The sequence below is a fragment of the Haliaeetus leucocephalus genome, unplaced genomic scaffold, assembly GCF_000737465.1.
Source record: "Haliaeetus leucocephalus isolate CR32 unplaced genomic scaffold, Haliaeetus_leucocephalus-4.0 Scaffold866, whole genome shotgun sequence".
NCBI lineage: Eukaryota > Metazoa > Chordata > Aves > Accipitriformes > Accipitridae > Haliaeetus > Haliaeetus leucocephalus.
Genome location: NW_010973302.1, coordinates 3,535,040 through 3,546,519, shown reverse-complemented (window position 1 = coordinate 3,546,519; position 11,480 = coordinate 3,535,040). Strand labels below are relative to the sequence as shown.

General features: G+C 36.2%; 1 protein-coding gene across 1 annotated transcript; it reads right to left on the bottom strand.

The window, feature by feature from the left end:
- Positions 1-843: 843 nt before the first annotated feature.
- LOC104841414 (chromosome unknown open reading frame, human C18orf54) lies at positions 844-11,335 on the bottom strand. The gene is made up of 7 exons (XM_010583081.1): positions 11,035-11,335; positions 8,596-9,363; positions 6,923-7,073; positions 5,617-5,725; positions 4,088-4,219; positions 1,824-1,897; positions 844-946 (listed from the first exon to the last, which is right to left on the bottom strand). The coding sequence occupies exons 1-7, from the start codon at positions 11,312-11,314 to the stop codon at positions 844-846; spliced, it is 1,617 nt and encodes a 538-aa protein (XP_010581383.1). The 5' UTR covers positions 11,315-11,335.
- Positions 11,336-11,480: the final 145 nt, after the last annotated feature.

The following is an 11,480-nucleotide window of genomic DNA, read 5'->3' as shown; positions in this document are numbered from 1 at the left end:
ATCAGTGGCTTTCACAGACTAATTCTATTCAATTATGCTGGGGAAAAACAAACAAACAAACAAAAATTTCTATTCTATTACTTCTCTGCCTATTTAGGCCCACAGAAGGATTTTATATGCTCTAAAGCTAAGAGCAAAGACAAGGAAAGTGGAAGGGAGCTTAGGACTTCCCAGTAAAAGAGACAACCAGATGTTGGATCTGTCCAGCTGAAACACATTCTGTGCTCCTAAACAACATGCCTCTTCACAAGTGCCTTCTCTCCCCAAAGAATCAGGCTTTACTAGGATGTGAAAGGGGGACAATTAAAAAAGACTTCAGACACTTTTTGATACAAAATATTTGGTAAGTTTGTGGTTGGGTAACAAGAAACATAAAATTACATCAACTCAAGTCCTGTTAGAAAGAACAGCACTGAAAATATTATTTAATTACATTATTGCTAAACATTACTGCTTAACTTTACACATGATATTGAGCTCCCCCTGCTTCTAACAGGCCATGTAATGAAGTGATGACTAGAATCAACCACATAGTTCAGGTTTTTTGTAAATTTGTATAAATACACAGACATTCTTCCATGAAAATGTTCACCTTATTTTAATTAAGTATTCCTTAAAAAGTGGTATCCCTTGTCACATATTGTTAGATCCTACTGAAAGCACTAACACTCAGTTAAGCTTTGAAGTAATTAATGAAATGAACGAATATGTACAGAAATACTGAATACAACATTTTTGAGAACATGCACTAGTGGTTCAGCTTTCAAAAAAATTGACCAGTGGTCAGGCTGACAAATTATTTAAATTACACAATATTAAACTATTAGATATCAGCTTCACAGATTATTCTTTTTTTTCTTGTTTATCTTCATGATCATCGGTCTGCTCTTGTTGGTTACTGTTATCTTCAACAACACTTTTAACACGTGACAAATGGTGTAAAGCCCTAGATTAGGAAAAATGAAGACTTTAACAACAGTGTATATATTACTACTTACATTTAACATGAAATGATGTTGATTTCTTACAAACAGCTTAACAGTTTGAATGGTATTATATACAGTTTACATCTCTATGTCAAACTGTTCTGCTTTGTTTCAGAGATTACAGAATACACTAAGATGTTTTTTAAAGAAGATCAAACTTTTTGGAACTGAAATTTTAAATACATCTCAAATATAGGTGCTCACACAAACACTGTTTCTATTAAATTATTATGGAATGGGTATTTAACACAGGATGTTAAACATTGCAAAACATTGTCATAAAATACCATATCAATACTGAAAGTTACTGTATTTTTTTTAATTAAAAATTCTTTTCATTTTACATTACAGTATAAAACTGTATTGCAACAGTGAGTTTTGTTGAAACAAATGTTCTACATAAAATCCTGTTTTCCATTCTGCCTTTTCTCAAACTTATTATTTCTTTAGTCACTTGTAACTATTCAGTAGGACTGCTGATTTCATTAATGAAATGTTTTCTAGCAATTATTTTCTCCACTGTAGTGAAAAAAAAGAAAGAAGCTATTTTGTCCCATATTAAAATAATCAGACTTGGAGAAGTTTCTGAAGTCCATCTATGTGTAACAGTAATTAATCTATTGATATAGATGAAATACAAATGTTTATTTACAGAGTACATCTCAGCAACCATTCACTAGGTATTTCTCTGCTCCTTAAACTGCCATATTTTTAATTATTCACTACTTGCTTATTCTTAACAAAGTTTTCAGATCACATGACAACTCAGCTAGTTTATCATTCCTTCTCTGCAATTTCTGAAAACTGTGAAAAGTCAGAAAATCAGTGCTCACTTACTTCTGAATAGAATTAGTAAGAGGGATTATCTCACTGTCACACAGTTTTAATTCAGCCTCAGCTTTTTCAGAAAGCTTAAAAAAAACCAAAAAAAATTGTTAACTGAGGGAAGGAAGAGTAGCTGAATATGACAGAAAACATGGAATTTTTATAGCACATGACATGGGAAAGTATTGCCAACGACTTTATAGCATTATAAAGTAATTCATGTTGTGAGGTATCTCAGGAAGTAGGCTCCTGCTCAAAGCAGAGGCAGCTATGAGGTTACAGCAGGTTGCTCAGGACTTTATCCAGTCAAATCTTGAAACCCTCCAAGGACAGAGACTGCATGACCTCCTTGAACAACTTGTTCCAGTGCTTGGCTGTCCTCAGGGTAAAAGAGTTTCTCCCAGTGTCCAGTGTGAACCTCCTGTTTCAATTTATGCCTGTGTCCTGGTTTCAGCTGGGTTAGAGTTAATTGTCTTCCTAGTAGCTGGTACAGCGCTGTGTTTTGGGTTCAGTATGAGAAGAATGTTGATAACACACTGGTGTTTTCAGCTGTTGCTAACACACTGGTGTTTTCAGCTGTTGCTAAGCAATGTTTATACCAAGTCAAGGATTTTTCAGCTTCTCATGCCCAGCCAGCAAGAAGGCTAGAGGGACACAACAAGTTGGGAGGGGGACACCGCCAGGGCAGCTGACACAAACTGGCCACAGGGGTATTCCATGCCATATGGCATCATGCCCAGCACAGAAACTGGGGGGGAGTGGGACTGGGGGGAATCACTGCTCGGGAACTAACTGGGCGTCAGTCAGCGAGTGGTGAGCAATTGCATTGTGCATCACTTGTATATTCCAATTCTTTTATTATTGTTATTGTCACTTTATTATTGTTACTATTATCGTTATTAGTTTCTTCCTTTCTATCCTATTAAACTGTTCTTATTTCAACCCACGAGTTTTACTTTTTTTTTTTCCTGATTCTCTCCCCCATCCCACACAGTGGGGGGGAGTGAGTGAGTGGCTGTGTGGTACTTAGCTGCTGGCTGGGGTTAAACCACAACAGCCTGCTTCTCATCCTGCCACCATGCACCCCTATGAAGACCCTGGCTCCATCTTCTTGAAACCCTCCTCACAGGTGCAGGAAGACTTCTGTTAGGTCCCCCAAAACTTCCTCTTCTCCAGCCTGAACAAGCCCAGTTCTCCCAGCTCCCCCCCATAAACAAGTGCTGTAGCCCCCAACCACCTAGGGGCCCCTCCACCAGCTTATTGATGTCTCTCCTGAAGTGAGGGGCCTAAACCTGGATGCAGTATTATAGATGTGGTCTAATAAGTGCTTGGGAATACAGAGGGACAATCATTTCTCTTGATCCATTGACTGTGCTCCTGTCCATATAGCCCAGGCCCTACCGTTCCTCCTTTGCTGCCGGGGCACACAGATGGCTCATGTTCAGCTTGTATCTACCAAGACCTCTTGGGTATTTGCAACAGAGTGGCACCCTAGCCAGGCAGTCCCCAGCCTGTATTGCTGCAAAGGTTTCTTCCTTCCCAGGTACAAGGCCTTGCATCTGCCCCTACTGAATTTCATGAGGTTCCTGTCAGCCCATTCCCCCAGCCTGCCTGATCCAGAAATACATGAAGCATTTCATTCACTACTGAGTATAGGACATAGGGTTTAAGAACTGTATGCAAGCAACATTATGAAAAAGGTAAAAAAGAGATAAAGTCTATGAAATAATTTTGAAACAAGTGTCACAAAATACCAACTCTCCGATGCCAAAAGAGGCAAGGATAGAGCATTTGAGAATGGCTTTTTAAAAATTTGGTACATGCCCCGAAAGCCTAGAATTAACGGGATTATTATCAGAAGACAGCTTTTTCCAGAGCACAGCTACTGCTAGAGCAGCAGAGAGCCCAGTCTGCTCTCTTCGGGCAGGATTGCCTGAAATGTCGCCATCTCCTGGCTTACAAGTACAGCTTTCTGCAGCACCTCTGAGGCCACTATTGGGTTATTGACTTGCCACCCAGTGCCCCTGCAAACGGGGAAAACTGCAGCGTAACTTAGTACAGAGCCTCCAATTTGCCCCAGCAGCAACAAGACATAGAGGACTGAGGGCACAGCAGCCTTGGGCATATGCTGCTGATGCAAAATGGATTTAATCTGCTGGCAGTGCTCTTTCAAGGATGACAGGAAACCAAGTCTATAAAAGGACTAAATTTTTCTCAGAAGCATACAAAGCCCATTGATTTTGACAAGATACAACATAAGGAAACTGACTACTCACTTTTTCAATCTCTTCCTTTTGCTCAGCAGTTCCATTCTGGTTTAAACTTGCCTGAATTTCTTGAAGTTTAAACAAGATTAGCTTCAAAGCTTCAAGGGGCCTTTGGTGATGACCTCCAGAAAAAGTATTTTCCTAAACCAAAACCCAAAGAATTTGTTGATCTTGCAGTGTACTGCAGTGCACATAAAACAAAACAAAATAATACAACCAACTTTTCAAAAGTTTCCCTGAAACAGTTTCCCCTCTACCATTAAAGATCTATTTTATAAATTGTACATCTATGATGCTACAATGGTTAATCTTATTTTATGCCACTATATGGTCAGTGAAGTCACTGTAAATACATACACTGTTAGGAAAACGTGAAGCAACTCAGAAAGGCGTCAGCCCTGGCTTATGTAAAATAATTCAAGAATACTAAGACTGTCCTTGTAATGCTATGACAGCAGTGCTGGAACATGTTTCAACATTTCAGAACCAACAGAGCAAGTAAGCTTCTTTAATGATAAACACAGATTTATTCATATAATTAGCATCTATATGATACCTGCTCATACTATAATCAAAAAAGCATCTTAACTCAGGGTGACAAAAATCTGTGGTTAATCTAGAAATACTTATGTCTAGAAATGTCTGATGATCTAGCAGAACCAAGAGAAAGGGAAGCATGAAGGATGAGATACAGTGAAGCACCGTTCATCAGACAGAATAATTTAAATTACTCATGCACATTGTTAGGTTCCGTGTCAGTTAACTCCTTCGGGAAACAGAAGTATGTGCCACAGTGGAAAAACTTTAAGGGTCATGCTCTGTTTACTACAAGATGGGAAAAGGGAATCTTAGTGCAGTTAAGATTCAAGGACAATAAGGCAGAAAGTAAAGGAAACATACCAGTACGTAAACTAGTAGTATGCCTTTCAACTAGAACACTGGGCTCAGTGCTCATCTCCCTAGTTGAGAAAAGGCTAAAGGGTTCATGTAATCAAAGTGACAGACTGAACAATATTAAGACTGCCAAGAAGGTGACTAATATGGGTAAGAATGGGAATAAAATAATGAATAATCAAACGAGTAAATTCAATCCCTGATCCAATTCCAGTGCAACAGCATAAATAATAAGAAATATATTACTTAGCTTACCTCTTGAATTTGACTCATACTCAACAGTACATCAGCCAGGCTAGGAAATTAGTAGTATTTCATACATCAATAACAAAAAAGTCTTCCTTTACTTGAGGCAGGAAAATCATTATTTAAACAAAACATGGACTGTAAAAGTCAAACTATTCCTAAGCAAAGCATTTCATAGTTAGATGCTTTCTTAATCATAATTGTGACCAAGGGTTAGATTATAGGATTTAATAACCATATGAATTCATCGTGCTCAAATATGACTGAAGTACTGCAGTTAGGCTTTCTACTTTATGTATTATAGCAGAAGAAAAAATTTACAGGGATTGCCTCTTCTAATATTTACCAGTCTTACACATTTTGGGCACTCTCAGAAATAAATACTCAATTTTACTGACCTTATTTTTGTCATTTAAACAGTCTTCCAAGAATTTATGTATGATATCTGCTTTGGGGAATGGTAGAGCATTCTCCATGTCCTCACAGCACACAGGCACTGGTGGTTTGCTAAACCAACATTAAACATGCAACGGAGAATAACAACAGGTTTATAAACTAAAAGAATGATTTTAGGATATAGTTACTGTGATAAAACCAGATATGTTGCATCACTGCAACACCAAAGGGACACTGAGTAGTCCTGTCAGCACTTTGGTGTATGTGACAAACACATAACTATTTTTTCCAGTTTTGCCAGTATAATTAAAACCTGGGTAGCCATAAAAATCAACTAAACAAAAAAGGCAAGATAAGGACGTGTTAGCTGTAATTTATTACACATATGTGTTTTTCTTACACCTGGTACTCCTCCATTAATATTCAATATCTAAAGAAAAATAGTTGCCTTCTGCTTACTGACCTCTAATTCTTCTACAGCCTCTAAGTTATTTTAATTCAAAGCTAGTAGTCTCATAGAAACAGGTATTAATGAAGCCTGATTTCCAGTGATGCTCTCCTTTGTGGGTATTCTAGTGGCTAGCAGAAGGTTAGATTATTAGCCTCTCTCTCAACAGGAGCATGAATAGTATCTCTTCCATTATCACATGCAGGAATGCTGCAGTTTGAGACTTTTACTCACTTGTGAAATATTGTTACAATTAACCAATAGTTCAGAATCTTCTAGGACAAAGAGAAACACCCAGAACCACATACACCCAGCTGCTTAAAAACTGTGGCAAACTGTAGGAAATTCTAGGATTGATTTTTAGCATTCTTTGATTCTGTGCAATAACCTTTCAGTTCCTAAACAACTGACATTTTACACCCAAGACTGCTCCAAAATTTCCCAAGGCCACACCACTGTGGGACTTACCACTATTGGGGGGGAATAGTGGGACTTCCCACTATTAACTTGTTTTTCATAAACTATTAATCATAAACTAGTAAATCTGTCAATTTAAGTTAAATTATTTAATTTTCCTCTTGAAATAAATATTTCTTCCATATCACTGATGTACAAAGATGCTACTAAAAGGCAACAATAAGTAATAATGGATAGCAGTCTTTGCAAGTCAATGAAGAGAAAGCAGTGCGCCAATATCCTGACCCTGAAATATCAAACATTCAGCACTAGCAAGAAATCTAATAGTAAATCCTTCTTCATGTACGTGCCACAGCACTATCACTTATAACCTATATAGAAAAGCAATTAAATGCATTATGCATTTTCACGAACAAATTATTCCAAAATATATCTTTACTTACAAAGCACCTGGAGCATTTTCCCATGATCTTTCTGCTTCTAGTATATCTGTTGTAGAAGGACTGCCATGATTTTCCAGATTATTTGACAAATTTTCAGTTGAAATCTCCAGACCTCTGTCGGCCTTCGAGGTAAGTGGCTCAAGCTGGTCTTCTAAAAACCAAGGACATAATGTGTCCAACCCTCTTCAAGGGAATTATTTCCACATTACTTTTAACTTTATGTAATACTCAAAGAAAATTACTACAGATGAATTAGCACTGGAAATATTTTACGGAGACTATAGCCCTAGTACAACTCCTTTGGTTATCTTGGTATCATCAGTACCAAATGGGATCTGCAAGGTTCTAGCCCAGAGAGTATTTAAAGTAGCTAAGCATTTCTTTTCCTAACTTATGTAAAACAAGTATCATATGCAGCACTCAAGATTATTTAATGTTTTTAATGTGCTTTCATGCTATAGAAGAATATAATTAATATTATTTCACAATACGATGTTAAATATTACTTATTAATACTATAAAGTCATAGGTTAGTTTTCTTATTATTTTGTACACTTTTTTCTAATAGCTGCTTTTACAGACACCTGGGAGAGAAATCATGCAACATATACATGCAAATCACGTATACAATCACATACAGGACTCACATTTAAAAATAGGTTGAGGCAAGCACTCAAAATGTGTCTGTCATTAGCATTTTTTTTTATACCTAGCCTGTTCATGATTGGTAAAATTTTCTATGTGAAAAAAAGATATAACCCTGTATTTAAAGTTCATCATGCACACACATTATAAAGGTATTTGCAGACACTTGTATATCTGACATTTTGTTGCTTTGAATTAACAACATAAACAACATTTTAATGTAGTTTTTATATATAACCTCTTGGAAAAAGGTAAAGATCAGTATTTATGCTCTGCATAAGAAAGAAAAAATATTTTTCTTTTTAAATGAATAAACTTAGACAGAAGCAAAGGTAATTAACACTTCAAAATATTAATCTCTCATATCAAAGCAAATCTTACTGATATTTCATAATACAAAGATGGTGCTTCACCACAGGAGGACCTCCCTGCTTCTGAAGAGCAATGGCCTGCTGCAAAGATTAGCTACACGAGTGATTCCCAAGGAAAGTCTTTACATAAACTGAAGGCAGTGGATAACCTAAATATAGGGGTTACAAGTATCTCCTGCTGATTGTGTAAAGTAGAGAAAAAGACTACACAAACGGTATTTTTTTTTTTTACCAATTTGACAGGTTCATTTACACTATGTTTTGGAATCTCTCTTCCCCAAGGTTAAACTTCATATAATTTAATTTAATGCTTGAAATTCTATTAAGATATTTATGGAACTACTGTCATTACCTTGCAGTGAGGTACTAAATACGCAATAAGTACTAATATAATACTAATGTAATAAGTACTTTGCTGTAAAAGGAATGCCTAAATATTGGCTTACATATGAAAACTTACAGTATAAAAGCTGTTTAACTTGGTCAACTACTAGTAAGTGCTTTGAGTCATGTCAAAGATGCAAGTGAATAAATCTACTGTACAGTGCAGTCAGACTAACACAGCTAAAGAGTGTTGGTTTAAAAAAATGTACGTCTTCATACACATATAATATATACCCTTAAAATTAAAAAGCAAATTATACGAAATATAGTTACCTCTGAACAGCTTTTTAGTGTGCCTTGAAAACAAGTTACCAAAAGGGAAGTAGGCATCTGGACTGTCATAGTTGCAACTTTCTTCTACTTTGTTATCCCTTCCCAGACCCAGGCAACCATTTTGTTCAAAAAAATCAGAACTGTGTTTATCTACAGAGTGCCTTTTTTTCAGGATCTCAAAAGCTTGTGAAGAGGAAGCTTTGCCTTGTATATTAAAATTTTGACTATCGCTTTCTTTAGCTGAATCAGAAAAAAGGTTGTAACTCTTAAGCCATACTGGGTAGTGCAAATTGGGAATACTACTTATCCCTGATACACTTAAGTCGGACTTCTGACTGGTAAGCCATCTTGGATAATTCTTAAAAGGAAAAGTGTCCTCTTCAAAAGACGAGGGTCTCAAACTTCCTTTAGAGGAGACAGAATCATACCTATCAGGTTTATACACATTGCATTTCTTTTTGCTGAAGTCTTTGTGTGGATTCTGGTGAGCAACAGTTTTCCCATTCTCCTGGAGACTGAAACCACTTTCAGTATTGAGTGATGAGGTTTGGTAAGGGCAGAAAGATGTTTTAAGGGACCATCTGTTCCACTCACTACTTTGATGCCTTGATTTAAAAGTACGCTGGACAAAGGGTAGCGATCCATCTGCTGGAAGTGCTAACAGATCATCCGTTGCAAGACTAATCAAGTCTGGGTCACACTCACTCTGCGCTCTAGAGGGTGAAGCAAGAGAATCCAATCCTACATGCTGTTTGAAATCATCCAGTGCTGAAAAATAAAGATATTTTACATGACATGCTAAACTTCAAGCATACCAAAAGGATACATTTGTAAGATCTAACATGAAGTAACAGTTTAAAGCTGAAACGTATTCTTTACCAGGGGCACTGAATTACAGTTCTTGCAAGAGTGGTTCAGTTTCTAACCAGAATCTTGATAAAAACCTTATCAGTCAAAAGTTACCCCTCCTTTCATAGTACACATTTACAGCTTTGAGTATTTTCTTTAATTTTTTATTTAAGAGAAACAAGAAGTCAACATTCTACAGTCCATTTTTAGTTTCACATTCAGAATTGTGTATTTTGCAGATACACAGTAAAAAATAGCTTGCAAAGCAATTAGCCAGATAATGGGCTTATAGACCTATTTTGTGATTCTACAGAAACTTACATGCTGTATAAGATTTGACTTGACAGTTTTTCAGGGAAGAATTATAGCATTAAATCCTTTACTGAAACTATGAAGCACTTTGATTCATGACAATAGGTTTTCCTCAGCTAGTATCTGGAAGTTATTTTTTCACTCTTTCACTGTAATATCAGTAAGTGAAATCTGTATATTACAGACTATTGTAACATACAAAACATACATGCAGACTAGCTAATATGTGAATGGAGCTAATGAGACTCCTGCAAAGAACAGCAGTGGAAAAATTTCAGAGTAAAAATGTGAGGATATGACATTTTTCATAGAATAGTTTCACATTTTTAGTGATAATCAGAATGCTGGGATTTTTTGGGGGGAAATCAGTTAAACATAAGTAGAAGGTGGTTTGTATTAGAAAAATATAACCCAAAAGCTAAACACAGCTAAAAATAGCTGTCTTGGTAAGAGAAAGAAAGGAAAGGTGTGAAGCTAGAAGAAGGTTATAGGCTATGGTGAATTAAAAAAAGCCCTGAATAACACAATATGCTACTATAACTGTCCATGCCAATGCAACCCAGGAAAGTGTCCTTTTTCAGGTAGGAAGTTTGCCTGTACTTAGAACTTTGTTATTTGAGGTGTAATGAACAAAGCATTTGCAATATAAATTAGCTCAAGCACAGTTACCTGCTCTAGACCTTCTAATAAAAGTTCATATAATCAATTATTTATTCAAGCTAACTAATAATTACAAAAGCCAATTCAAACCCATATATGTTACCCACTTAGGTTAGACTTCAGGTCCAAAAGTACATTCCATAAAAATCAATGGATAAGAGGCAAATTTTGTGTTAAGACAAAGCAGTGTTTGAGGGAACTCATTCAATTAATTAGATACTGATGTTACTTACTCTGGAAAGAAAACTGAGATTTTTTTTCAAGACTTGGGTTTAAGCAATGATTTACACTGTCTTTAGCATATATTCACATATAGAAAATACAATTTCTATTCCATACTCTGGAATTTATTATTGCATCTATGAGCATGGTCACGAATTCTCACCAATCCACCAAGCATTTATGAAAAAGCATTACAGAGAATGACAAATATTGCTAGCCATGACCAAGCATCATTTACTATACCATAAAGACTTGCAAGCAGTTGTGCAGGGAATATTCCTTCAACAAAACACACCTGGTGTGAGATAAGGAGTTGCAATACCATTGGCAATAAAAACAAACCAAAAGAACAGCAAACACCAAAACTTATTAGACAACAAATTTGCAGAGACATACCATGTTTTTCTTTGGCATGATGCTTTGAAAACTTAACTTGTTTGGGAGTGCTTTGAAATATGCAGATTTTTCCAGTGCGTACTTCTGAAGATGTGAGACTTAAATCAAAATCTTCGATATAAGCCTCCAAAGCCTCAGATGCAGAGCTGTAAAGCTTGTCCTTGTAGTGAATCAAGCTGTTTGAGTATGGATTATTGCTGTCAGTGCTATAGCTTGTTAAAAGAGAAGATACTGTTGAATCAGGAGAGCAGACACTGCTTTCTTTTATTGAGCTTGTCATGGTTTTTACCCAGCTTTCTGTTAGAATCTTCACTCATCTTTTTAATCAATCTAAATGGAAAAAGAAACAAAACCGCAAGTGATCATCTGCACTGAAATGTCTTCTCAAACTGTAACATATCTAGGATTTTTTACTTTTGTTCTGTAATTCTTATTATTTTCCTAAA